The sequence below is a fragment of the Equus przewalskii genome, chromosome 10 (assembly GCF_037783145.1).
Source record: "Equus przewalskii isolate Varuska chromosome 10, EquPr2, whole genome shotgun sequence".
Taxonomy (NCBI): domain Eukaryota; kingdom Metazoa; phylum Chordata; class Mammalia; order Perissodactyla; family Equidae; genus Equus; species Equus przewalskii.
This window is the reverse complement of record NC_091840.1, coordinates 12351345-12379342: the sequence shown is the minus strand read 5'-3', so window position 1 is coordinate 12379342 and position 27998 is coordinate 12351345. Positions and strand designations below refer to the sequence as shown.

The 27998-nt window shown below is 45.0% G+C and overlaps 2 protein-coding genes across 12 annotated transcripts in view; one reads left to right on the top strand and one right to left on the bottom strand.

Annotated features, from left to right (window-relative positions):
- Positions 1–27998, top strand: part of ARSG (arylsulfatase G) — a 116168-nt gene that overhangs the window by 4579 nt on the left and 83591 nt on the right. For 2 of the 8 annotated variants that reach the window (XM_008531496.2, XM_008531494.2), the window contains exons 1-2: positions 18683–19917; positions 21259–21393. The exons of 3 other annotated variants lie outside the window; for them this stretch is intronic. The gene's annotated coding sequence lies outside the window, so the exon portion shown is untranslated. Of the gene's footprint in view, positions 1–18682; positions 19918–21258; positions 22048–27998 lie in introns of those variants that run through there. 3 more of the 8 variants (XM_070560149.1, XM_070560150.1, XM_070560151.1) reach the window with 3 other exon arrangements.
- On the bottom strand, positions 2–18840 carry SLC16A6 (solute carrier family 16 member 6). Of its 4 annotated transcripts, none has more exons than XM_070560157.1 (7): positions 18722–18840; positions 11798–11848; positions 11461–11699; positions 9113–9256; positions 6429–6557; positions 3091–3906; positions 2–2203 (listed from the first exon to the last, which is right to left on the bottom strand). In XM_070560157.1, exons 3-7 carry the CDS (start codon positions 11690–11692, stop codon positions 1953–1955), a joined length of 1572 nt encoding a protein of 523 aa, XP_070416258.1. In that variant the 5' UTR covers positions 11693–11699; positions 11798–11848; positions 18722–18840; the 3' UTR covers positions 2–1952. The 4 variants fall into 4 exon arrangements, with proteins under 4 accessions (XP_070416258.1, XP_070416257.1, XP_070416256.1 ...); XM_070560156.1 differs by lacking the exon at positions 18722–18840 and adding an exon at positions 18406–18540 and having other exon boundaries at positions 11798–11929; XM_070560155.1 differs by lacking the exons at positions 11798–11848; positions 18722–18840 and adding an exon at positions 18406–18625.

Below are 27998 nucleotides of genomic sequence, written 5' to 3'. Positions count from 1 at the left end.
GTAAATAAAAAAGCCATACATTTATTGCAAATCTAGAAGTACCAGAATGTCACTAATACATAAAAGAACAAATCGGCAATCCCGTTTTAATTTTCTTCCAAACATTTAAAACTGCGATTACTGACATACTGAAATTGGCATACATTTTTTTCATGCAGTTAACAGAATGAACATAGAGCAGATTTCTCAGAAATTAGTTATAAATATTAAATTGTATTGAACATTCATAGTAAAAAATGTAAAGTGCTGAAGTCACAAAAGTCTGCAAAACTGCCACCAGCTCAAAGTCCTTCTCAGGCAGTGACAGAGGTTTGCTACATCCACTTGCGGTAGGTGTGTCTGACAGACACTTTGTCATTTACTCCCCACCCCCCAAAGTTTTACAGATTGTCCTATTTCTATGGCTGATAAAATGCTATACAAATGTAGCAGGTGGGGATGAACTATGCCACTTTCATTTCAGTGCAGAGAAATATTCAAGCTTGTGTGTACCTGTAACCAAACTAGGCTTGTTATATTTTTTCCCCCTGAGTTGTCATAAATTAACAGTAAAGATGAATAAAGATGGAGCAGCAAGCAATGACCATCACCTGTGGCGTGAGACTCAGGACGGATGAGTCAGGAGCCCACCTGTTATCCTCACACTTGCCCTCTTTACAGAAAATGCTAAATGAGAAATACTATACGTGTAGCGTAACTCCAAAAAAAACCAGCAACCACCAGTTACCTGATAACTCTGGCAACTTAGAGCAATCAAGGATGATATAAGATGTAAATTGCAACTTGAAACTCATGACGGTAAAATAAATGTCTCTGCTACCCCAAGTGAAATACAGAAATGCTTCAACAATTAGATGTTTTCTTAAAAAAAAAAAATCAGAAATGCTTCAACAATTCAATGAAATATAACTCTGATCAAAGAAGATCCTCAAGTATTCTTAGGTGATAAAACAAATTATTTTAAAAAGCTAAGGCAATTTGCTACTCATTTTTTCCCCTTTAAATAGCATACATTTTGCGTTTAATCAAATTGGACAATCATTACAACTTGGCCTTTTATAAGAGTAACTTTACAAGATAAGAAATATTCTTTGAGGCATTTAAACGATTGCAGAAAGGAGGTAAAAATGCTGCTTATGTCTCAGATTTTATTTCTTTTGAGTATTTTAATCATCCTAGAATAACTTAATAATAAATAGTGGTTTAAATTAAAGACACGACAATCACATATTTCTGAATAATTAACAGCAACAGGAAACACATTTTTGAGTGCCGTTCTGTATACTCTATATTGAAATACTTCTGGTAAGGACTGGCCATAAAAAGAAGTGACAATCTTCACATTTATGAAGTTCAAGTTACATATATTGTTAAAATTTCTATTTATTAGTCAAATGTTTGTTCTTCAACTGCGCTTCATTTCCATGGGATATTTGGAAAATTGGGAGGCCATGATTTGTTCATGGAAACCTCAGTATTTTTCAGAGGGTTTTAAACAATTTGTTCATATTTCTGAAAATGAAACATTTTTTAAATGATTTAAGATTTTTGTTTTGAATGGCCAATTTCATTTCAATGACCTGGGCACCATGTTGTTTCATAAGATAGTCATTTATCACGTGAGAGCGGTTAAAACCACTTTGCCAATTCATGTCATTTTTTAAAATTGGAATGTGAACCAAAGAGTCCTTCTCTGTATCTCCGTGCTGCCACCGAATACAGCCAGATTTATGTATGGAAGAGTGTTTGGTTGATTTTGTTTTGGCTTAAAAAACAAGCAAAAAGGAAAACTTAAAAGAAAGGAAAAAAGGATGTTGGTAGTGGTGTTCCGTGTACATTCCCTTTAAAATGTAGTTTTGAAAGTGGGTAGAGTCGTCAGCTCCTCTGCCTCCCTGTGTCCCCCCCATCCCCCTCCCCAGCCAACACGATGGCTGATGTTACACGAAAGTGGGTCATACTGGCTCCATTTTCATGTGAACTTTATGCTCATTTTTCCCAAGGTCCATTTCGAGAAAGTCTTCGGGTATGTCTTGTAAAACCTTCCCACGACGACTCTCTGCCTTTGCTTTCCCTCCTTGATGACGCGGGCACAGTCCCTTTTTACAGGGTCTCACCAGTGCGAGGCACACGGCGGCCAGGAACATCCCAGCTGCGCAGGAGTAGAAGGCTCTGCTGTATATCTTACTCTGGTCCACCAGCAGACCTGGGGAGGGCATTCACATCTGTTAGCACCATGGACACAAACCCTCTCTCCCCCATGTGCCCCTCCAATTCAGAAGCTTCTCAGCATCTCTGCCTGCTTTCTTTTATCTTGTTTATCTAAAGAAAAAAGAGTGTGGAAGGTAGGAATCTTTTCTAGACGGGGGAGGAGAAATAAATCAGATGAACATGCAACGTACTTAGCACCTGAGAAAGGTATGTCGCTAACATGTTCTTCATGAGCTAACCTGTCCTAATAGAGAATTTAAATCACGGGATGGTTAGCTGCATGCTTCTCTGAAAAGGTAATATTCTTGAGAGAGGAAAGAGCGCTATTGTTTTCACTTGAGTTCACGAACTTGAGGTGTGTTTTCACGTTGGGTAAGATTTCTGCTCACCTAACTTCCAGGACCTATTCCAGGTCTGAGATATGAAACATACCCGTGTCCTTCCTACCGGGAAATTTTCTGTAGTAGTCAGTTAAGGATGTGCAGAGGGCTGCCCTGTGCTCAGTGCCCTAACTCCCTTCCTAAAAAGGGAAGATGACGGACAGAAGTCCCTTAGTTCTGTTGCTCCAAAAGTCAGAGGGTAATGAGGTTAAAAGTCCATGCGAGTCCTCTAGGATTTACAAGGCAAGTGGTGGGGAAAGCCTAGGACAGGCTGGACCACAGACACAGGTTCTAATCCTGACCTGGCTTATATTCTTTGGGCTTCAATTTCCTCATATTTAAATCAAGAGAGCTGGCTCAGGGAATCTCTAATCCTGCCAGCTCTGTCATTCTATGGAAGTATAAGAATCAGTAGATTTTAAAAATTAGACTCGAACAGGAAGCTAGCACTATCAGTAAGGGGACGGTAGACAAGGGTTTGTCTTTCGTGTGTTTCAATTACCTGCAAGGGGTGGGCCGGCCAGTCCTGCTATGCTCTGAATGAAGACGTACACTCCGGCTGCAGAAGACATCTTCTCGATGCCGACGACGTCATCTTCAGCGAGCAGCGGAATGTGGGTCCCTCCGACCGTTCCAACCATGAAACCAAAAAATATGCTACAGGACATCAGACCCCAGAACCCAGTAGCAAAAGTAAAGGCAAACAGAGACACAGTCAATAAGACGACGCAGATGAGCTCAAGGTAGATTTTACGAATGGGCTCTCTGTTCAGGACAAAACCAGCTCCAATTCTTCCAAAAACTTCAGCAATTGCCATTGTAGATAATAAAAAAGCAGCTCGGTCCTGGTCAATGCCCAGACTAATGCCCAAGGGGATGATGTACAAGGAAGGTGCAAAGAATCCCAGTGTTGCAAAGAGACCAAATAATGCATAACAAATGAAACTTCTCTCCTTCAAGACGGAGAAGTCCAGTAATGGGGTTTTCTTCTCGCTTTGCTTGGAACCGGTTTTCATCAAGATGTGCTGCATGTCAGCCTTTGGCTCCAGCTCCATGGCAGCGTGACTAGGCACATTTTTAGGTGAGGTAGTTAGTTCCACTCCTGAGTCAATGGAATCTATTGAGGTGCGTGTTTTCTCATTTTCAAGCATATATTGCACTTCTTTCCGATTTTCGTGGGCGGTTATTTTCAGTGAGTCTGGTCCTCTGATAATAATTGGTCTTAGCAGCGCCCCGCAGACGACGATGTTTAACTGTAGTAGGCCCACGAAGAGGAGACTGAATCTCCAGCCAATGTTCTCCTTCAGAGCTGTGATTGCTTAGATAGGCGGGAGCAAAGAAGAAATAAAACTGAAGGTCAGTAATGGACTCAAGACCCAGGAGAAAATACTGAGAAGACATAAGGATTCAGATTTTGTAATGATTTTTGTAAAAATTTACTCAGCAGTGTGAAGGCAGTCAACCTGTACTATCTGTTATTGTAGATTTTGGTGCTCTTACGAATCAAGAAGGAGAAAATGTGCATGACGATTATTATACATAAGCAAAAATATTCAGGGTCAGGTCTCCGAAAGAGCTTTAGAGGGGTCATTTTGCCAGGCAGAGGCACAAGAAGTGAAACAGGTGTGTGACCTACATCAAGGTTTGGCAAACAGCAGGCTACAGGCCAAATCTAATCCACTGCCCGTTTGTGATAACAAAGCTTGACTGAAATGCTGCCATGTTCATTTGTTTACGTGGTCTACGGCTGCTTTTGTAACTGCAGAGTTGAGTAGTTCTGACAGATACTTTCTAGTCCATGAAGCCTAAAATATTTACTATCTGGCTCCTCCTCCCTTTTTTTTTTTTTTTTTTTTGGTGAGGAAGATTGGCCCTGAGCTAACATCTGTTGCCAATCTTCCTCTTTTTGCTTGAAGAAGATTGGCCCTGAGCTAATATCTGTTGCCAATCCTCCTCTTTTTGCTTGAGGAAGATTGTTCCTTAGCTAACATCTGTGCCAATCTTCCTCTATTTTATATGTGGCATGCTGCCATAGCATGTCTTGATGAGGTGTGTAGGTCTGCGCCCGGGATCCAAACCTGTGAACCCTGGGCCACCGAAGTGGAGCGTGCAAACTCAACCACTCCACCACTGGGCCAGCCCTACCATCTGGCCTTTTAAAAAGAGAATTTCCAACCTTTGAGCTAGATCATTATATATCCACTCATTCAGTCCTTAGTAGTAATGGATTAAGTAAAACATAAACTAAGAATCTAAAAGCTCGTATGGGGGCTGGCCCGGTGGTACAGAAGTTAAGTTCGCACGTTCCACTCAGCAGCCCAGAGTGCATGGGTTCGGATCCTGGGTGCACACCTACACACCACTTATCAAGCCATGCTGTGGCAGGTGTCCCACATGTAAAATAGAGGAGGATGGGCATGGACCTTAGCTCAGTGCTAATCTTCCTCAGCAAAAAGAGGAGGATTGGTGGCGGATGTTAGCTCAGGGCTAATCTTCCTCAAAATAATTTTTTTAAAATAAATAAATAAATAAAACATATAATTCACCCAGAATTAAATGATACAGTTCTGTGGTTTCTATTTTATAGAGTGTCCTTAACTACTGGACTCCTCCTCCTTCCTGCCAGCAAGTTGGGTCCTAGGCTGCTGACCAGAGGCAGCCTGGAGGGGCAGGCTGGGCACAGAATGTGAGGCTAGGGATATAGCCAAAGGGAGCATATAGTTCCATAGCGCAATAGGATAACGCAGGCCCCACAAGATCCTAAAGCATCTTCTTAATCCTCCCAGAAAGCATAAAGGATGTTTATTAGCATTTCATTTCTCTGTATTCTCATCTTCAGGAGCTGACAGGTGTGAGAGCAGGTGGTTACCTGGTTGCCCAGAAGACATGCTTAGTGAGATAGCCCCGCATTCCTGGGGGGCCCCACCTACTTCTGCAGCATACCTTTGGCTCATACCTTTTGTTCCCCCCATTCTTATGGAAAACCTAGAATTGCAAAATATTCTAGGTTTGGTATTTCAAGGTGCTTTACGCTGATCTGGCAATAATTGGGCTAATTTTCTTTACTCCATTTAACATTTCTTAAGTGCCTACCGGGTGCCAGAGATATGCCCAGTGCTGGAGAAAGAAGCTGACTAAGACGCAGTCTCTACCCTCAGGGCGTTCACAAGCCACTGGTTCTCCCCTCAAGGTCTTATTTTGAAAAATTCCAAACCCATAGAAAAGTGGAAAGAGTGACACTGATGTGCCTACCCGCCCTTCACCTCAATTCGACAATTAACATTTTTCTCTGTCTACTTATACACACACATACATTCCTTTTTCTAAACTATCTGAAAAGCTTCAGACGTTATGACATGTCACCCCAAAATACTTCTACACATATCTCCTTTGAACAAGTGCCATCCACTGACATATTCATCAAGAAACGGCAGCGCGGAAATGAATCTGGGTCTCCAAGGTGAACGGTCTACCGCTTGTTAGAGTAATTCACATATTAATGGCTCTTTTGACAAAGGAGAGAAATAATAGCACGAACAACGCCAAGTCAATAAATTATTTACCCTGGAATAGATGTTTCAAGCCCTCCCATTGAATATGTACCATGTGTCTCCCTATTTTTGTAAACCTGCACTAGTATTAAAGTGTTTGAATTCCTCAAACGGGGGTTAGGGAGGATAGATCCTAAAAATGTGCTGGAGCAAAGAAGGCAAATAACCTTTTATTATGCATACAGCTGCAGTCACCCAGGAGCCCATGCTGGCATAAGTCAGTGCAGCAAGAACAGCTGAGCGGCTTCCCCTCTTCCACATTCATTTGGGACCATTGTGGTCCACCTACCTGGTGCGAAGCCAAACATGGCGAAACATTCTCCCGTCGAAGCAACGGCCGTGACCACGGAGCGTCTTTTGTCAAAGTATTGGGAAAGGATGGTGACAGTTGGGAGAAAACTAAAGCAGTATCCCAAACCTGTGAAGGAAGGTCAAAAAGAACAGTGAGAACCACATCCTGACTGATGCCCGAAGGATGCATTCAAAGATCTGGGATGTCTGTGTTCATTTTTTAAATCGTAAGTTCTGTAAGCTCAGTAATTTGTTCTGGAAAGAGGTGCAGTAGCAAAGAAAGATGGGTTTCATTAGAAGTCTGGATAAGCTGCAACAGTTGTTTTGGGATGCTAGGAATATAGAAACTTTTTTCTGTTTTTTTCCCCTCTACTTTTCTGCATTAAAAAAAACTTATTTGTCAGAATGGCTATAATTAACAAGACAAGAAATAAATGTTGGAGAGGATGTGGAGAAAAGGGAACCCTCATACACTGCTGGTGGGAATGCAAACTGGTACAGCCACTCTGGAAACCAGTATGGAGATTTCTCAAAAAATTAATAGACATACCATATGACCCAGCTATCCCACTACTGGGTGTTTATCCAAAGAACATTAGAACATGAAATCGACAATTCAAAGAAATGTATGCACCTCTATGTTCACTGCAGCATTATTCACAATAGCCAAGACATGGAAGCAACCCAAGTGCCCACCAATGGATGAATGGATAAAGATGTGCTACCTACACACACAAGACACACACACACAATGGAATACTACTCAGCCATAAAAAAGACAAAATCGTCCCATTTGGAACAACATGGATGGACCCTGAGGGTATTATGTTAAGCAAAATAAGCCAGAGAGAGAAAGACAAACACCGCATGATTTCACTCATATGTGGAAGATAAACAAACATATGGATAAGGAGAATAGTTTGGTGGTTACCAGACAGGGAGGGAGTGGAGGGCAGGAGAAAGGAGTAAAGGAACACATATGTATGGTGACGGATAAAAACTAGACTATTGGTAGGGCCGGCTCCGTGGCTGAGTGGTTAAGTTCATGCGCTCCGCTGTGGCGGCCCAGGGTTCGGATCCTGGGCGTAGACATGGCACCGCTCGGCAGGACACGTTGAGGTGGCATCTCACATGCCACTACTAGAAGAATCTACAACTAAGATATACAACTATGTATGGGTGTTTGGGGAATAAAGCAGGAAAAAAAAAAAGATTGGCAAGAGTTGTTAGCTCAGGTGCCAATCTTAAAAAAAAAAAAAATAAACTAGACTACTGGTGGTAACACGATGCAGTCTATACAGAAACTGATATGTAATAATGTCCACCTGAAATTTATAGTTATAAGCCAATATAACATCAGTAAAATAATTTTAAAAAACCCAAAAAACATGGTATATACATACAATGGAACATTATTTAGCCTTAAAAAGGACGTTAAAATTCTACGACATGCTACAACCTGGATAAAACGTGAAGACCTTAGGCTAAGTGAAATAAGCCAGGCTCTAAAGGACAAATACTGTACGACCCCACTTGGTGAGGTCCCTAGTGCAGTCAAATTCATAGACAGACGGTAGAACAGTAGTTGCCAGGGGCAGGGGGAGGGGGAATGGGGAGTTAGTGTTCACCGGGTGCGAAGTTTCAGTTTGGGAAGATATAAAAGTTCTGGAGGTAGGTGGTGGTGATGGTTGTACAACAATGTGAATATACTTAATGCCACGGAACTATACACTTAAAAACGGTTAAAATGGTAAATGTTACGTTATGTATTTTACCGGGCAGTCCTATAAGTATGTAACTTCTTGATCTCCCTTCCCACTCCACCCTCTTCCCTGCGCTAGTCCTGGGGAGGTGTGACTTACAGACAGTGACCGAAGGGCAGGAGGGGCCTGGAAAGGAGAAGCTGCCCATATCCAGTGCTCCGCCACCCCAGGGTAGAGAGCTGAGGTCCCAGCTGGGAGGGGTAAGGGCTAGACTTCCGGACAGTCTTGTCTTTCAAGAAAGATGGCCGTGTTAATAAAAAAATAAAATTTGAAAAAAGGTGGAGCTGATTCTAAATAATTTGCTCTTCTCTCAGCTACATACAGATCCTTTGTAAATCCTTACCAAGAACGAGCGACATAAAAAAAATGTATATAATTCACACGGACAGAACTGGTACTGAATATAGTTTTTATATAAGACTTTAATTTGAAAATAAATGAGTTTTGATATGTGCTAAAATATATGAAAAATTTAAAAGTGTGCAAAGCTTAACTAAATATATATAATATAAATATATACAATCTGTGAGTAGGGTACGGACTCCTTTTAAGGGGCAAAAGTTTTTTCAGACCCCCAAGAATAAATGCAGCACCCTGCACGCCCCCTACAGCTTAGGGTCCTCAGACCCCGAGTGGAAAAATACCGGCTAAAGCAATTCAGAGCTCACGTTGTGAAAATGATATCTTTTGGCTGCAAACGATTGCAAAAGAAAAGTTACCTTTCTCATTGGTAAATATTAAAAAAAAAAAAATCAAACAAAAGCTCTTGAGAGCAGGTTCCCATATCCCTTGGAGTCCATTCAGCCCACTTCAAAACCGCTGATCTGGGACCCCACTGATTTTAAAGAAAGAAGAGAAAGAGAGAAAGAAAGACACGTTGGGCTGGAGTCCCTCCTTCCTTGTTCTGCAGCACACTTACCAGAGATGAGGCCCAGCGCAATGTACATGTGGTAGACCTGCTGAGCAAAGGAGGCCGCCACCATTCCCGTGCTCACAAGCAGCCCTCCCGCCATCACCACCAGGCGGTGTCCGAAACGGGCGCTCAGGACGGTGGAGAGGGGAGCTGCGGTAAAGAATATACAGTGATATTTTAATTCTCAGAGGCGTAAGCGTCAGCTTTGATAAGATTCCTTCTTCTAAGTCCTGAACATGGAGAGACGATGTAAAATACAGAATACATTGTATGCCATGGTTACTTAAGTCAGCTCGAGAGTTATTTTAGTTTTTGTTCAAATTGGACAATATATCCTTTGGACTCCTTAAAGAGACAGCCAGAGTAACAGTATAAAACTTCTATCTATATTTTTAGATGAAGGATTTTGAGTCACCATGAGCACCTAGAAAATTAGGTAAGCATTTAATTTATATTAATTCTGTAATAAAAATGGGTTTTCCTATGATTGCTGGAATCTTTTTTTTCCCCCCTCTATACACACTGCTTTATAGTCTTTTTTAAAAAGTTCTAATTAGGGTCAAATTCTAGCTCAGTTTCATTTGACTTTTCTGAAAATGATCTGAAAGTACAGTGAATTCTCAGTTATGTACACCAGAAGGATACCTATGGGATAGACAATTCAAAGTGGCTGACGAATTAGAATTTGTGTGGCATCTATGCTTTATAACCCTTAAGACATTTAACTCTTGCAAATTAGTTTCCTAGGTATATGTTACTTAGGCTAACATTGATACTGAGATAAGGGAACCACTGAGAGGGGATGCAGGAGGAGCAACAAGAGCATGCTGGATAGAAGGGGTTGAAGAAAAAAGGCCTAACTTTTGTTGCGGTTAGTCCACACATATCTATTATGTTAGCTGAATGTAAACTAATACAGTCACACATTGCTTAAGGATGGGGATATGTTCTGAGAAATGTGTGGTTAGGCGATGTCGTCATTGTGTGAACATCAGAGTGTGCACTTAAACAAACTTAGAGAGTATAGCCCACTACACACCTAGGCTATATGGTATAATCTTATGGGACCACCGTCTTAAATGTGGTCTGTCACTGGCCGAAATGTCGTTATGTGGCATGTGACCATATTGAATATAGCTCATAATGAAACCACTATCATCGTTTTCAGGGAGCATGTTGGCTCAAAGCATTAATTTCTAGAATAATAGCATTTAGAAGGATTATCTTCTGGTATAATAGTATTAACTGGAAATTTTTTGTCGACTGTATTATCTTTGGTTATAAAAGAGCTAAAAGGTAAGCTTCGGGATTTTCTTTTTATTTAGATTACCAAATGTAAAATTTTGGTTCTAATTCATTTAAATGATCTTTCTGAGAAAGTAAATATCCCACAATTAAAAAATTAAGTGTCCATTAAACTGGAACTAGGAGTTCTCCCATGAAACTTGTAGGAGACAGTATTCGGCCTAATAAGAGAAATTCCTACTTTACTCAATAGGAAAGAACCCTGGACTGCCTCTGTAAGACATTATATGGCTGAAAACTAACTACATGTAAAGAAGGGCTTAGAAGACCTCAGAGAGAGTTCCATGACAGTATCTTAGGGTAAAGTTAGGGAAGTTTAAGGTCAGCCTGGTTAACTTTCTGAGGTGGGTTCAAAAGACTTGTTCTTCCAGAAAACCCTTGGTGTGACCCCTAGCAGACAGATGAACCATCCTGAGACCTCATAGGCATGTCAAATTAGGACTAGGGGACCAAGTGAAAAATCACTATGTTAAAAATTCTACTAAAACCCCATTTTATTTGATGCTGTTGGATTTGGGAGTACTGCACACTGACAACCAGTGAAATCCTCCAGGAAGCCAGTGTTTAGGACTCTGAGTGTCCCCTCTGGACAATATTTGTAATTTTACGCTCTACCTTTTACACGCCCCATCTTTCTTCTTCATGGAGCCACATTTCATGTTTCCAACCGGTTCCCTCAGCATGTTTTTATGAGACCAGGCCTAGTACGGCAAGTACTTTTGATGTTGCTTCTTTAGAAAAGGACTACACTCCCATAGAACTGGGGTTTACTGTTGTCCTCAAAGTAATCTACAGGATCCTAAGAGTGTCTAATGCTCTTAATTTACATACTCATGTGTTAAATTGAAGGCAGTCAAGGTTGGCAAATAGGCCTTTTCCTTCAGCGCTTCCTGTCTCTTGCCATCCCCAACCTCCTGGCAAACGATATTATTTAATTTAGGCCAGAAAGGGCCAACAGGCCATATAAGGAAATACATCACACACATGTAGTTAGGCAAATTAAAAGACACATTTGCTCATAGAGTGTTTAAGCTGAAAGATGGACTAACCTGTAAACGTTAAGACAAACACACATATTGATACTATCCATGAGATCCTGCTGTTAGATTCATCAAAACTGTTCATGAGGTCATTAAAGAAGACCCCAAATGACTTGATGATTCCATAAGTGAAGACTTCCACGAAGAAAAAAGAAACAGCCACTACCCAGCCCCATCCTCCATCAGGCACTTGAGTATAAACATTGGCTCTGGAACAAAGCTGTGATTCCCTTTGGGTCATTCTTAATCTGAAATAAAAAGTTAAAAAAGAATTCAGACCAGCAATAGCATGAAGGTTGATGATTCTAATACTCTTTAGCAAACAGAACAGATAAGAACTACTTACCACATCTCTTAGGTTGATGAATATTTAAATCATGTGCAGTTAGTAGAAAATCTTTGGAAAATAATGTATATATAAAAAAATCTTTGTGTTGTATACGGAGCCCCCAAAGAATCTGGAAGTAAACCTTCCCAGCTGTGACAATTAAATGGGAAAAACAGACAAACATAAGGAATCAGAACAGAATATGCAGAGGCAATCTGAAGGCCACAGAATGGCCATCAGACCAAGTACTGATGCTGCCCTTGAACTTGAAGACAAGGTAGGTAAAGGAAGATCGAACTGACCGTAAGGAATGTTGATCAGAAATGAAGCCTAGAAAAAAGGAGGCAAAGAGGCAAACGTTGACAGTACATCTAGCACTTTCCACGAGATAAGTGCTTATGACTCCCTCTGCCCGAGGCCCCTGACTATTCATGTCATTCAGGTACCTCTCCTTGATCGCACTTCCCACTCAACAGCATTCTGATTATGATCTAGTGTCCCATGTGAATGGGCCTAGGTGGACAGAATGTGACTATAAATCAAAATGTGGGGCTTGTCTTCTGGGAGTTTGTTTAGCATGAATAAGTTCCTCAAAGTTGATCACCACTGGGTGTTATCAGCAATTGAATTTCTGTGCACACAACAAGTACTCTAGAATACAGCGTTCAAATAAGGCACTACCGACTTGTGGGGGCTGGGCAGCCAGTGAATGTAACCAAGTTACCCCGACCTCACTATGCTTTTTTGTTCAAACTGCAGCAAACATTGGAACAAGCAGACCTGTGCAGTGTCACCATTAATGAAGAGGAAACACTATATTTAATGCCTGGAGGGAGGGGACTTTAACCTAAGTCTTCAGCGTTGGGCTCCCGCACGTCAACACTGTCATTTTCAAAGCCTCTGCAATTACATACACATTGAAACAGTGATGTGTATGTGTTTTTAGCCCAACTAAAAATTAGTATCTATAATATTAAATGAGCCCATGGTCTTAGAGCTCTTAATGGCAACTCACCTTGAGTTTAAGAATTCCCTACAATCATACAGTTGCATACGGGTGAATTTTCAGGATGTGTGTGTATCCTTTTTCCAGCCATAAGTTGTCATGTTCAAGGACTAAGGCAGGTTTTATTGATAATGGAGGGGAATTGAAAAATAACAGGACACAACCTCATCTATCCAGTAGACTTGCCAGTTTCTGGTATTAGGATCTAATATTTTGAATTTACTCTAAAAATCTTAAAAAGCAGCAAATCTGACCTAAATTAATATTGTTCATCCTGTTGATAGCACCATTCCCACAATACCCTAGTATTTTGAAAGGACTATATACTCACTTTTTACCCTATTACTGTTAAATATATGGTTGAGTAAAATAGGGCATAAGATGCTGTAAGAAGCTTATGCTCTCTGCAGCAAAGGCCTTTGTGGGTCTGTGTCATTCCTGAGAGGCAAAGGGAAAAGGTGGGAAGGACAGTTACATAGCTCAAGATGTGGGCTGAGCAGCTAGAGAGCAGGGTGTCCTTGGTGTTCCCCACCATGGAAAGCAATTGATTGAAGATGGGAGCCCGGAGCCCTCCAGCAAATGAGGTTTTCACAACACCCCTCCTTCATTGGACTTTCAAAATTCACTCCCCAGATGAGCAACAACAGTAAGCTTAAGATTTAGAAGACCAAAAAAACACAAAAACCTTCCCGATGTTGGCTTTAGAATCGTGTTTCTACCTAGGGAGGGGGTGTAGGAAGGAGGGAGGGGAAGTGGAGGTGGTGAGCCCACAGCTCAGGTCCTTGGCCTTCACCTCTTCCATTTCGTCCCCCTCCCAGGCCATTAGTTGGCATTGTTCCTTAGGAAGCCCACAACTCCTTTAGTAGCCTCTTAACTGGCTCCAGGGGTCCAGTAGGATAATCTTGTTGAAATGCTGCATTGTCAGGACATTTTTCTCTTTCCTCTTTCTGAAGGATAAAATCCACTGATTAGCCTGACTTTCAGTGTCCTTCATAAGTGGACCCCAACTTATCTTTGTAGCCTTATTCCTTCCTGTTCTAAGACCTGAGTCACCTGCCGTGGCCAAAATGGACTCCTCTTTGGCCTCCAGTCTCTAACCACCTTGCCTGTGGCCGTGCCCTTTCTCCCGGCTGGATGGCTCCCCACCCTCTACCCACAGCTGGCACCTGTAAGGCCTCGGTCCATCAAATCCTCCTTCCTCCATAATGCCTCCTCCACTGACTCCACCAAAGGGCCTCTCTTCATGTGACAGGTGCCATTTAATAAGGGGGTATTGTTTACTTTTATGCATTTATTATATTTGCTCAATTAAATTATAAGCTCATGGAAAACAAAATCTGAGGCCTGTATCCCCGCCTCACCCCACCCCCCAGTACCTTGCGCACAGCTTTTATTTATGTTTTCAACAATGTGCCTACTAGGAGCCAGGCCCTATGCTAGGTACTGGGATGATACTACAGCAAAAAGACAGAGATGGTTTCTGCCTCAATGGACTTAAATCTTTGTTAATGAGAAGGAACCTTAAGACTGAAATGCATCCTATTTTAAAACCATTCAGCCACATCCCTCCAGGATTTGGCACATTTCTGACAAGCATTCAGGACCAAGTGGCTACTAAGTCCGAGGCCATGTTGGCAATGGTTCTAACCCAGAAGGGTACCCCTAAGGTCTTAGAGTCTTAATAGAGGGCTCAGGACCCATCTGAATAAAAACGTATTGGGATAAAATTGATAAAGCCCCAAAGAGACAATCTGAGTCTTTCTCTAGCCTACAATCACTGCAGGGTCAAGAGACAGCATCTTTTGCTGGACTGCGTTGAGATGAGCGGGACTAGACTGCTGCTCTTGTATGAAGATGGAATGACCTCCCCGTGCTCAGAAGGCTCTGGGTCAGGCCAGCCTTTCTGTTCTGGTGATGGGCACCCATCTGACTCTCTCTTTGCCCGTTAGGATCAGTGGTGTGGATGTGCAGAATGAGCAGCATTAGCATCAACCGGCACCCCCGGAGTGAAGTCAGAATCACAGAATGTTAAAGCTGAAAGGGGATCTGGAGCTCACTCCGTCCATCTCACTGTAAAATGCTACTCATTTTCCAAAACGGCGAAACTGAGCCCCAGAGAGGTAAAGGGACGTGACCGAAACGGTCCAGAATCAAACCTCCTGCCTCCCAGGGCCCTGCTGTATCAGCCTACAGGACAGCATCTAAAAGGCCAGGGAGGGGAGTGTTTTATATATAGTGAGGAGACGGTTTCCTTCAAGGATAAAAACACTCTTGACCTCCGTATGTAAAGAGGTCTGTGAGCTGTTTCCCCATTTAACTGTGTGACCTTGAGGAAGTCACTGCACCTCTCTGGGCCTGAGCTCCTCATTAGTCAAATGAGGAGGTTGGACTCGAGAATCTTGAAGGCTCCATCCAACTTTAACAGCTGACACTTTCGTATTTAGCACTGAGTCCTATTAATCATGATCCCTCAGGCCAAACCTGGCCGCCCAAGGAAACCTGGGAGCTCCGAGGAAAGTGCAAAAGCTGGATGGTTCTCGCAAAGACAGCTGGTTAGAAGATGGCAGATTTTTGGTTGCTCTACTTTATTTTCTGAGCCACCTCTGGGTGTTCAAATCTTTTGTTTGTTTTTTTAAACTTTGCCTTACATCTGTGCCGCTCTCTGGAAGCTAAGATCCAAATATAACTTTCACCTGCCTTCTCAGGTTTTTGGAGGCCAGAAGCTTTCTTATTATGATTACTGGGAACATCATACAGGAAAGATGACACCTCAGAAGCCACTCCGACTCCAAAGTTTATGCCTTTCTCATCCTGACGCATCTTCTGTCCTATTCTATTTAGCTTTGAAGATAAGACCACAATATAGAATAAGAATAGAATAACCTGGTTTCTAAACCCTCCCGATGATAACTTCTGCATTTTGCATTAAGAGCCTACAGGGCAGGCCCCTCCGGGGCAGTCAGCCGCTCTTCTCAGACCCAGTGCCTGGCAGCGTTTTGGCACACAGTATGTGCTCAATAAAAGTTTACTAAACCAAGTATGAGGCCCGGGCTGCTCCTGAAGCACCACACTGCTCTATCTGTACAAAACCCAGCCATCAACTGAGGAAGTCCCCAGATGCAGAAGAAATGCTTTCCTGGACCCTGTCCTTTCCTTTCTTCCATTCACTCAGCAGGCCGCCTGGCTTAACAAACTCTCAGCCTCCACAGACAAAGCAGGAAACTAAGGCCTGAATTCTGAACTGTTACTTAGAAGCCTCTATGAATCCCAGAATGCCTGCTTTGGTTTTATGGCATTTATCTGATGGGAAGATATGTTCGTTTACTGTGTGGGATCTAACTGGTGAGGCAAGTTGAGCGACCCTTTGGCCTTGGGCAAAGCACTCTGCTCCTTGATTGTGTCACCAACAGGCAAACAGGGCGTTGAACTAGACTCAGATGATCTCAGATCTCTTCCTGCCCTGTGACTCTCTGATTCCGTGACAGCCTTTGCCTCTGCCTTGCTCTGGGTTACCCTGTGAGCTTTCTCCATGCTGGTGGAGTCCTTTGACACTAGGCTTGTGGGTTTGTCTCCTTGAGGCCCTCGGGCATTACCTGTTGAATTTCTGTTTACCATTAACTGCCTGTACAATCTTGGGGAAATCACTTAATCCCTAAATTTCATCATCTGTAAAAGCAAGGGTTAAACACTGTGGCCTTGAGGGTCTCTTCCAACTGTAAAATTCTATGATTCTGAACGGGGGTCCCTGGCGGTCATCTTGCCTTCACCCTCAGGTTCTTCCAAAGGAAGTATAATGACAAAGTATGCTGGGGAGTTTGGAGTATTCCCTGTGAGCATCTGGTTGTTTTAACCTTAAATAAATGAGTAATCTGCCCAGGCTTGGAAATCTGCTATACCTGGGAATTTCACTGTGATTTGATTTGTGGAGAAAAGCTTTGCCTCAGGGGCATGAAGAATGCAAATTTGGATTATTATAGACCATCGAGGTGTTACTCCAGGGTCAGTTCAGAGCAAATTCAAAATGCAGGCTTTGGATGGAAACGGTGATGGCTGCCGATGTGAGCAAAGCCTTGGAAAACGCACTGCCAATGTCCATTCTTCTTAAAGGCATAGCCTGGAGAATAGCTTTCCACAAGTTGTTTCCGGGCCCCCGTTGTCAAAACCAGTCTGTATTTAGGTGAAGTTCATTTGAATTCTCTATTTAAAAAAAAAAAATCCCAAACCTAACTTGGAGGGCTGCTTCAGCAGCTTTGAATCATTGAGTACAACCGATTCCCCCATTTTCCAAGATCATGACGTCAAAACCTGAGCCCCTAATTTGTGTCCTCCTTGGGAGTTCCACTGAGGAAAGTCCTCTTTTGGAAACCACAGGAGGAAAACTCAGGGTTAGTGGTACTCATTAAGAGAGAAGGAGCTTTCCACTTGGCTGCATTGTTTATTTACATAGTGTAACTCTCTATCTTGGCCACCCTTCCCTTAATTATGAGAAGAGGTATTCCCATATCCACCAGGCAGGATGTATTCTTGACCCCAAAAATGCCACGTAATGATGCTTGGGGCCTGAGGAGGTGCACCATTTAGAGATTTCAGCATAAGCACTTGGTATTTTTTTGCAAACAAGACACTCATCTTACTATGATTTGCAAAACACTAAGATTACTGAGAAATCTCATTCCCGGGGTAGAAACCATCTCCTTCGAGAAAGAGCTGGCATGGAGTGTCTAACTGTGCAAACAAAACCAGCTTCCAGGTTGACAAATTGTAACTGCTCTTCCCCGGTTGGCTCCGAGGAGCTTTCTCTAAGACTGACGCCCCCCCGTGTTTGGTGACATTTTACGTGCCACCTAAAACTTCTATCACCTGTCTGCTGGCGGACGCTGGGGGTTTAGTTTTTTTAAAAAAGGAAAAAATCCAGAAGGAAATAACCCATTTCTTCTGCAAAATCATCCTCCCTCGCTACAGAACTGCTCGGCTACACGGGCGCTTTCCTGCGGTTGACGGCTCCTGGGAAGTTGAGCGGGATCAGCCGTCCGCAGCTGACAGCTCTGACGGTCAAGGTGCAGGACCTGCGCTCTGCAGGGAAACCCCTGCCTCCCCCACGGTGGCCGCCCCGGGGGTGTGCGTGGGCTGGGGGACACAGGGATCCCCGCTGTCCCTCCGTGGCCGCCCTGATGCGCGCGCGAGCCTGGGGAAGGTACCTCTGACATTTCGCTCTCGTGACGCGCAGGCAACTTCATGCGGAAAATCCACGCAGGGGCCGAGCGCGGCGCCCCCGACTCGCCCGACGGCCTGGAGCCCCTAACCCGGGGCGGGGACACTCAAGGGCCAAGTCTGCCTTTAGGTATTTTCCGGACCCCAACTCTAAGAGGGCCACGGACATTCAACTCTCAGCTGTCCACACCGGCGAGAGCGCGTCATCCCAGTGGCCCTTGAGCATTCCCAACTGTCAGAAAAAATATTTTGCGGAATAACCTTTCCAAAATGTTAAGATGTTTAGTGGTCTCCTCCGACTCCCCAACCTCCCCGCCAAAAAAAAAGCTCCCCACACAGATTAAAAAAAGAAAAAGCCCACCCCCCACAATCAAACTTTTAAACATGTAAAATAATAAAACCAACTCACCAAGTTAGAAGGGAAGAGAATAAACCCCAAAAGGCTCCCAATAAGGCGGAGGCTTGGCCTCCCCCTCCTTATAAGCCGCTCGGTAACATGAGAAAGGTTTAACCCCTTAGGGCGCGGGCCCTAGCCTATCCCAAGTTGGCTCCGGCGGGTGAGCACCGGGCGCCCGGCCCCGGCGCCGGCCCCCCACCCACTCCCGCTCCTCGGACACCCCAGCCACTCCCTCCCCCCGCCCCCAACCCCGGCCGCCTGCGCCCGGGCCGTGCGTGCGGCTGCCCGCGCCCCGGCCCCGCGTCGCTGCCTATCTCTTATCCTATACCGGCTGCAGCCGGTCTCCGCCGGCCTCGGGGGCGCGCCGCCGCCGACCATGTGCTGCGAGCGCTGAGCGCCGCCAAGGAAGGGGCCAGCCTGGCGCGCGCGCGCCGGCCCACGTGGACCGGGGCCGCGCCGGGCGCGCGCCCGCTCAGGTCCCGGGCTGGGGGTCACGGAAGGTAACGGCGTCGCAGTCCGGCTCGGAGCCGCCCCCGCTCACGCCGCCGGGGTCCTTGGCACGCCACCCCCGTCTCCCCGACCCAGGCGCGGCTCTGCACCCCTGGCGCGACCAGACCCCGGCGCTCTGCCGCACTGCCAGTGGGAGCGCGGGCGTGTTCGGGGGCGCCTGCACCCTCTCTGCGAGGACCCCTAGCCGGGCGCGCGCGCGCGGGTCCCCAGGCCGCTTTCCTTCCCTCAGCTCCCCGGCGCGCCCACCGCCAAGTCTCGCCCGCGCCCTGAGGATTTGGGGATTTGCCTTGGGGGGCGCGCTGGGGCTGTTCCCCGGCGGCGCTCCCCGCGAGCAGAACAGGTTCCTTCCAGTTTGGGTGTGAGCTGCGCGCGCGGCGCCGCGGACCCCAGTTCCTCCTCCAGCGCTCACTTCCCCCAATTTCGTCAACTCGTGCTCCCCCAAGGTTCCCCTTTAGGGCGGGGGAGGGACTGCCGAAATGGGCCCGAGGGAGCTAGCGGCCCGGCTGCTATGGGTGCCCTGCTTTTCACTCTTTGCTGTAAGAGCAGCAGCAGCAACACAAACAGCATCCGCGTTGAAGGGATGTGAGCCGCCAGGCTGAGTCAGCATCCCCGGCCCCGGGCGCGCGCGCATCCTCCCTGCCGGGCGGAAGGCGACGTGCGCACAGGTGCATGGCTGCCTAGCCCGCGGGGAGCTCCCGGTAGGGGAGGGACCCTGATGTTCAGGCAATACGTGCCCCTCATCCCTAAGTCCTCGACCCCAGGGTCACTGTTGACTCAGCACAGGATTCACGAGAAACCTCGGTTAAGAGCTCATCCTGGGGACAAAGCAGTGTGCCGGATCCCAGGCATTTTGGAGCCCACGGGGGCGCAGGCTTGGCTTCCTGGTCTCCACCTCACATCCCCGGGGCCAATTTGGGACCTGCTCGAAAGCAAAGGCCTTATTCTCCAAATTCCTCTCCCAGCTTTGGCACCGGCTGCTCCCTGCAATTGGGGTTTGGAGAATGTGGTTCTAAGGTGAGAAACTCAAGAGAGCCTAGTTTGGGAGTGTGTGCACTGGGGGTCGCCACCGGGAGGAACCGGCGATCTGAATTTTAATAAAAATCCCTCCTTGCTCGCTGCCTGATTTCTCTCATGATTTTGGGATAGGGTCCGCTGAGTTAAATGCCGCCCTGTGCTGTTAACAAGCTCCGGCGTGGGTTAGGTGGGAGCAGGTGTGTTGGGGTACACCGCCGTTACGGCCAGTACAGTACAGCCAGGGGCCACTGAGTAGCTTTGCAACCTTGTCGGAGTCACATCTTCTTAGAGCGTCAGTTCCCCAAACTGTAAAATGGGGACAATGGTGGCATTCCCAGAACTGAAAGATTTAATTTAGATGCCTGTAAACTTCAGATCAAAGTGACTGGCGTATGGTAAGCCCTCAGGACCCATTAGGTCTTATTGTTATTGTTATTTATGGCTTACCAAGTCCCACTGCTGACTCCAGCACACCTTGCAAGCGATTCTTTCTGGAGTTGTTCTTCGAAGATTCCGCAGGTAATGATCTTTAGAAACTGATTTTTTTTTTTTAAAGATTTTATTTTTTCCTTTTTCTCCCCAAAGCCCCCCGGTACATAGTTGTGGATTCTTCGTTGTGGGTTCTTCTAGTTGTGGCATGTGGGATGCTGCCTCAGCGTGGTCTGATGAGCAGTGCCATGTCCGCGCCCAGGATTCGAACCAACGAAACACTGGGCCGCCTGCTGCGGAGTGCGCGAACTTAACCACTTGGCCACGGGGCCAGCCCCTTTAGAAACTGATTTTAATACTACAATAAAAGCAGTACTAAAACAGGACTGACTGTAAGTTAATCTCTGTTATTGAGGATCTTAACTGCACTGCATTAGGACCTGTCACTGCACTCAGCATGGAAATGTCATACTTAATTCGACACAGCATTTACTGTGTTGAGTCTTGCTTGAGAACCTAGGGGTGCAGCCCACCATTTATAACTGTCATTTATGACTCTAAGCAAGTCATGAAAGATCTTAGTCCTTCAGCGTCTTGATTTTAAAAATTAGATAAGTAAAAATTAGATAAATAAAAATTAGATAAATAATACCAGAAGCGCTGGAGGTGAATGAATGATTGGGAAAGTCACATGTGAGTATTTGACCAAGTGAAACCACTGGCTGTTGGGAGGGGGCATAACTGTAACAATAATAATAATAATAATAATATTTTTATTAATAATAATTATACCTATTATTAATTTTTTGCATATTTGCTTCGTTTCCAACACCGTATTAAGTGTCATACGTATGATCTAATTTTAAGCCCATCAGCAACCTTCTGCAATTGACACTCATCCCCATTTTGCAGACAAGAAAAGTTGAGGCACAGAGCACTGGAGGTATTCACCGGAAGTTTCACAACGTTTATGGACACACTGACCGTTTTTGCAACCAGAGCTCATCCACAGATGACATTTGCCACCTGTGTTTGGATAACAGCGAGGTGACTGGAATTCCAACCTCTGCCCAGCCTTACCAGCCACAGACCGATGACTCTTGCCCGCCCTGGTTAGAGGCTGGCTCTACCTTGTTCCTTCAATCTTAGTCAGACGAAGCGTGAAAACCCCTGCTGTTTTCACTCCTCCAGGGAAAGCAAAGAGAGGGAGAGCACAGTATTACCATGCTAATCAACCCCCCCCCCCCCCAACCAACAAAACTAACTCTGTTTACTTCTAAATCCGAACAAAAGAACCTTTGGAGTCTGGAGTACAGAACCAGAAAAATCTGGAAATTAAGTCAAGGGTTCAGCTCCCCTCTTAGCCTCTTCTGTTGTGTCTGTTGCAACCCATGTCAGCAGAGCCCTCCGGCCCTTCATTTACGGTGGGCAAGGCGATAATGATGCCCTTAAAAAGTCCCTCAGCATCTTCTCGGGAAATAAATTGGCTCCTGAGAGCTATCCCCACTGCTTTCTCTTTTCTAGCCATCTTGCTCAGGGTCATTTGCATGAGAACAGATTCCTTTGTACAAAGTTGGCCTGCTTGTTCTCTGTCAACATTTAGAGTCCTTCTAGTCTTCACGTTGGGTTGCTAGGCAGATATGACCCTGGCTTGCAAATAAGCTCACTGCATTTACCAGCCCGTGAGAACTTCAACTTGGGGTAAGTAGATTGAAAGGAATCTTGTCTGGAGCTCAGAGAGGAGCAAGGCTGCTTTTAGGGGCTGGGTCTTCTGAGCAGCCAGTGAAGAGGGGGAGCATTTGGTGGGGCTTCTACTGGGGGCCTTGATTTCCCTCCTACCCACACTCCCCCTTCCTGTCTCTGCACCACCCATCCATTATCTCATCTGAAGGCCTGTGTGCTGGGTGACCCACGTGTATCTGATTGAAGCAAATTCTTGCTTTAAAACTTCAATATCTGCTTCTCCAGACGGCAGAGAACCTCACAGGCTTTTCCATCCAGGAATACTGATATTCCAGGTAGATGTGCTGAGTTGATCTTGTGGTTCGTGAAGGTTCCCCCAACCCCTACATTTGACAGTTTGAAGGAAGGCAGGGCCCTTCAAATGGGAATGCATGCTCCTGGAGGAATTTGAAGATTTGCCCAAGGGCTTGAAGGCACAGATCATTTTAGAGGAATCAGTTTTCAGAACCCAGCTCTTTCCTAAAGCAGATCTGTCTGAGAACCCAGGGTGCTGCGGCCCTGGTGCGTCATTAGCCCTGTACAGGTGGCCCGTTCCCGCTTAATCAGAACCGGGACCTCAGCAGGATGCTCTGCTCTGGCTAAAATGTCTCCGGGGGAATATCGAACTATTGACGTCAAGGAAACTGCCTTTCTTCAAGTCAGTATGACTCTTTAAGTCACACTTCTCTTCTTCAAGTCATCCTTCCCGTCCATCTTGTTAAAGATGCTTGTGCAGTAAAATTATCGTCTGCTTAATAATAACTTGTCAAAATTTATAATATATTTGTTTGATTATAAATTATCACTTAGAATAATAATTGTGATAGTAACTCAATCTAGAAGGGATATTTTTTTCACGCTTGGAGTAGAATGTAAAAAATTAAATTTCAATTTATATGCAAAATCTGTATTTCAGAGAAATGGGGCAAGCTAACTAAGTACTTTTGAACATAAAAATATATTGTATTGAGATAGAATGGAAAGACAGTTTTGAAAAAAATGATAGAAAATTTCTGACTTAATGAGAAATGTTCTCGCGTAATTTTTAAAGGAATGATGGTGGTTTTCAAATTGTTCTGGTGTTTACATTACATTGTATATATTTAAAAGAGTGGTTTAATAGTTTTATTATAAAAGTCTACATTTACAGATTCAATTGAAATGATATCTTTGGCAACTAATTTAAAGTTATGATAAACATTAACGATAACTCAAAACTGTGTGAGGGTGGTATGAACTGAACGTCTGTGCCCCACCCCCCACCCCCAAATTCATGTGTTGAAACCCTAACCCCCCGTGTGATAGTATTTGGAGATGGGGCCCTTGGGAGGAATTAGAGTTGGATTAAGCCCTAAGGGTGGGGCTCTCATGGTGAGATTAGTGCCCTTATAAGAAGAGGAAGACAGAAATCTCTGTCTCTCTGAGCACACACACCGAGGTATGGCATGTGGTCGCACAGCGAGAAGGCAGCTGTCTGCGAGCCAGGAAGAACTCCCTCACCAGGACCCAACCGTCCTGGCAGCCCGATCTCAGACTTGCAGCCACCAGACCTGTGAAAAAAGAAATTTATCTTGTTGAAGCCACCCAGTCTATGGTATTCTGTTATGGCAGCCTGAGCTGACTGATACAGATGAGCTTTATTGTTTTTCCAAATCCCGTTATGGGATACCCAAGCAAAACAATTTGTAGGCCACTGAGTATGGTCCATATTAATATGAGGCCAAGAAAGATGTGGTCCCTGCTGTCATGGGTTCAGTTCTGGGGAGATAAAACAAACTCAAGAGTCACCATAGTGGACCGTGCAAGGCCAGGTAGGGGAGGTAAAATGGAGAGGTACGATGTAAAATGCTGTAAATGTAAGACGTACGTGAGCGTGGGGTCTGGAGCCTCACCTCGCATCTCAGCTCTGCCCTCACTAGCTATGTCACCTTGGGCAAGTTATTTAACCTCTCTCTACCTCAGTCTGCTCCTCCAAGAAGACGGGGGAGGGTAATAATAATAACACCGACCGCATAGGGTTGCTGTTGCTTGGGGGAGCTCCCTGCTGTGCTGCTAGGTTAACTGATTAACGTGTGTAAGGGGCTTAGCAGCTTAGTGCTGTGCTTGGCTCCCGATGAGGCCCCATGATTCTTGGCTGGGGGATTGAGGAGGATGGAAATCAGTGAGGCATATAACCGGCAGAAAGACCTTGCAAGGACTGGCAAGGGGGGTTGGGCAGGGGTGAACAGCATGAGAGGATGGCAGGAGGCAAGGGAGAACATGCCAAATTTGGGGACAGAGAAGTCACCTCCCAATCCATGGCGGCAGGAGCCTTGGTTATCTGACTTCTGCCTGCCTGGTTACTATCAGTGCAATGTTGATGATGTATGTCACTGGGTGTGTATCATTCACTCTGGAGAAAGTTTTATTTGATTTCAACACTGGTATTTGTAGACTTCTCCGTCTTCATAGTTTGCTGCTCCTGGAGCTTTGTCATTCTCTTATTACTTAAAAAAAGTAAAGAAAGAGAAAACATCAGCTTGAGGAGGCCTCTATAAATATCTGAAGCCTATTGCAAGAGTCCTAAAAACAGGAAAGCAGAAATTAAAATTCTCAGAACAAAGTGATTTTAATCACATTGGTTTCAGGAGTAAATTTTGTGACACAGTTTTGGGTCACAAAATCTAAGTGGAAATGTTAGAAAGCGCTGGGGATGGGACCACTGGGTTTGACCCCGATTAAATTAGGCTTTCTTTGGATAATTGTTGAAGTTGCTTCACCCGCCATGTTCCTCAAGGCCGGGGACTAAAAACCTGCTTTCCTGCTACATTTCTTGCCTAAAGGGAGATGCTGGCTTTCTCCATCTTGTCTCAACATGCCCAGCCTGTCCTGCGGCTTCCTGGGATAATATATGGTGTTAAGCTCCTGTTTTAACCCTTTAGGACCAGTACATTCAAGCATGTCCAGATGGCTGGGGGATGATGCAAAGAAGGTAGAAGGGTGCTCCTGGACTGTGTTGTGGAGGCAAGGAGGAACCCTGCCCTGTGGTGGTCAGCGGAGGGCTCTGGCCTCCTTAGGTGAGCCTGACTGCTTAGTAGGGGTATATGGCGGGACTGGGTATGGAGGCGTCCATCCCTCCATCCCACACCCACTGCTCCTCTACCCGGGCAGCCTCTGCTCATCACAGCTCACTCATGAGCACTTGTGAGCATTTCTCAGGCCACAAAACCACACCCCAGAGGATGTGGTCCCTCCTCTCAGAGTGTTTACTGTCTAGTTCAGAAGCATTTCAACAAGTATACTTTTACAAGTGAGAATCCTGGAGGAAGGAGAACTTAGAAAAGTCATCTGAGCTTAGGGAAGTGAGGAGGTGAAGCTGAGCTTTCAGGGTGGGGCAGAGCAGTCTTGGCCATAGTTGTTGATGTTGGATGCACCCAGCCAGCAAATACTGATTAAACACCCTCTGGGCTAGGTACCGGAATTATGCAGTACATAAAACAGATATTTGTCCCAGCCCTTATGGAATTGACATCGTAGAATTGTGACTTGCTGGAACACCTTACCTAGTGTCATGGACAAATAGTCCTTTTGGATATATCCGATATTGAAATGTAATTCCCGCTTTCAGTTAGCGTCAGCAAAGGGGGATTTTCCTCGCACCCAGCCTACATCTTGACTTGACCTCATACTGTTATATCATCCAAAACCAGATTTACCGGTAGGCAATGTACTCCAAGGACCATGCCAGCTATTGCCAGAGTCTGCCCAGGCAGAGAGACTTGGCTCAGGTTTAGCCCAAATGGCACAGACAGCCATGGAGTTGTGTGACAAGGACCTATAGTTTGGAGCTTTGGAAATGCAAATCAGAGTGACTCTTCACTTTCCTTTGGTGTTGTTTGTGACCATGGTGTTGGTAGCTTCTCCTGGGTTCAGAATCTAACAGTAGAGCAAGCTGACTGACAGTTGTGACAAAGACTCAGCCAATAACTACAGGGAGCCCGGATTTCACCATCTACACTCAGAGCAGTTTTGCTTAATATTAATTTTAGCAACGCTTTGGGCTTGCCTAGTTCTTTTTCAAAGTGTTCTTATATTTGTTATCTCTTTATCTTCTAAACTCTCAAGAGGTGGAATAACAATAGCCGACATTTCTGAGCACTTACTGAGAGCAGACGTGTGTTGGGTTATTTCATTCTCACATTGTGTTTGGGGTGGAGGAAGTTTACTATGGCTCTATAGTCCAGGTCAGTGGGGAAACTGAGGCACACAGAGATTCAGTAACTTATCCAAGGCCACGCAGCTAGGGAATGATTATGCTGAATCCTGGACACAGCTTCTTCTGGAGAAACAGGTTAACACATCCCCAAAAGGCAAATTTGCCAAGTAACTGCTTCACTAGACTAAGCATTTTTTCCCCCAAGTTTTGGTCTTACCCCTACTTCTGCCTCTGCCTCGGCCTCAGAGTTTCTCAGGTAAAACTTAGCTGCAATCTGTCTCAGTTGGCTTGGGCTGCCGTAACATACCATAAAGTACGTGGCTTAAACAACAGGACTTTATTTCCCACAGTCCTGGAGGCTGGGGACTCCAAGGTCAACATGCTGGCGGATTTGGTTCCTGGTGAGAACTCACGTCCTGGCTTGCAGACCGTCGCCTTCTTGCTGTGTCTTCTCTTGTAAGAGAGAACAAATCTGCTCCTTTCTCCTCTTATAAGGGCACTAATCCCATCACGAGGGCCCCACCCTCAGGACCTCATCCAACCCTAATGACCTCCCAAAGGCCCCTTCTCAAACACCATCACATTGGGACTTCGGGCTTCACCCTATGGATTTTGGGAGGATGCAACATGCGGTGCATAACAGAATCTAATGTATTTCATTGTAGAGGTGGAACTGATCCCGGGAAAGGGTCAATCTGTAAAAATAGGAAAGATAGCATGTCGAATTTAATAGAAAGTTCCCTATTCTCATGCAAAAATGACCAGAAAACAACGAAACTTTTGGGGCCAGCCTGGTGGCGTAGTAGTTAAGTTCTTGTGCTCCACTTTAGCGGCTTGGGGTTTGCCAGTTTGGATCCCAGGCATAGACCTACACACTTTGTCAAGCCATGCTGTGGCAGCGTCCCACATATAAAGTAGAGGAAGATTAGCACAGATGTTAGCTCAGGGCCAGTCTTCCTCAAGCAAAAAGAGGAAGATTGACAACAGATGTTACTCAGGGGAATCTTCCTCACCAAAAAAAAGAGAAGAAACTTTGACACATGAACCACTGATCAATCTTAACATGACAGGGAGAAAGATAGGATGTGTAAAGTGGGCCTGCCAAAAAATCGCGCCTGAATCTGGTCTCACCTCTAGATCTGCAAACCAGTTCACAGGGAAGACTAGGGTCCATGGAGCATTTTAAATGACACCATGGGGTACAATCAATCAGATGCAAAATTTGAATAATTTTATAGGACAAACAACCAAATTTATTTACAAATAGATTGTAGGGAAGAGAGAGGAGGAACTTATAAGTGAAAAGAGAAGAGAGAGAAGAATCAAATTCAATGTGTGGTGGCATTTGGATCCTGATCAGAACAAACCAACTGTAAAAGAACCATTGATGAGACGAGGGAAGACATTTACGCACGGATTGGATTTTTGATGATGCTAACAAATTATTGTTAATTTTAAAAGGGGGTTATTAATAGAATTGTAGTTACATTTAAAAAGAATTCTTAACTTTTAGAGAACCGGATAGAAGTGTGTATGGATGAAATGACGTGCTATCTGAGGTTTGCTTCAGGATAATCCAGCGTTCGTGGAGGAGGAGGGGAAGGGAGGCAGGAGAGAGACAGATGAAACCCGACTGGCCGTATGTTCATAATCGTTGAATCTAGATTTTGGGTAGCTAGGCCTGAGTTTCTCAACTTCTGTGTGTTTGACAACTCCCATAATAAAATGGTTAATA

What these genes read in the sequence shown, in the direction of transcription:
- SLC16A6 (XM_070560157.1), bottom strand. Translation starts at nt 11,692, where the DNA reads ATGACCCAAAGGGAATCACAGCTTTGTTCCAGAGCCAATGTTTATACT. An exon ending in TGCGCTGGGCCTCATCTCTG is followed by an intron (nt 6,558 to 9,112) that starts GTAAGTGTGCTG and finishes CTTCCTTCACAG; the next exon opens with GTTTGGGATACTGCTTTAGT. An exon ending in CATGTTTGGCTTCGCACCAG is followed by an intron (nt 3,907 to 6,428) that starts GTAGGTGGACCA and finishes CGCCTATCTAAG; the next exon opens with CAATCACAGCTCTGAAGGAG.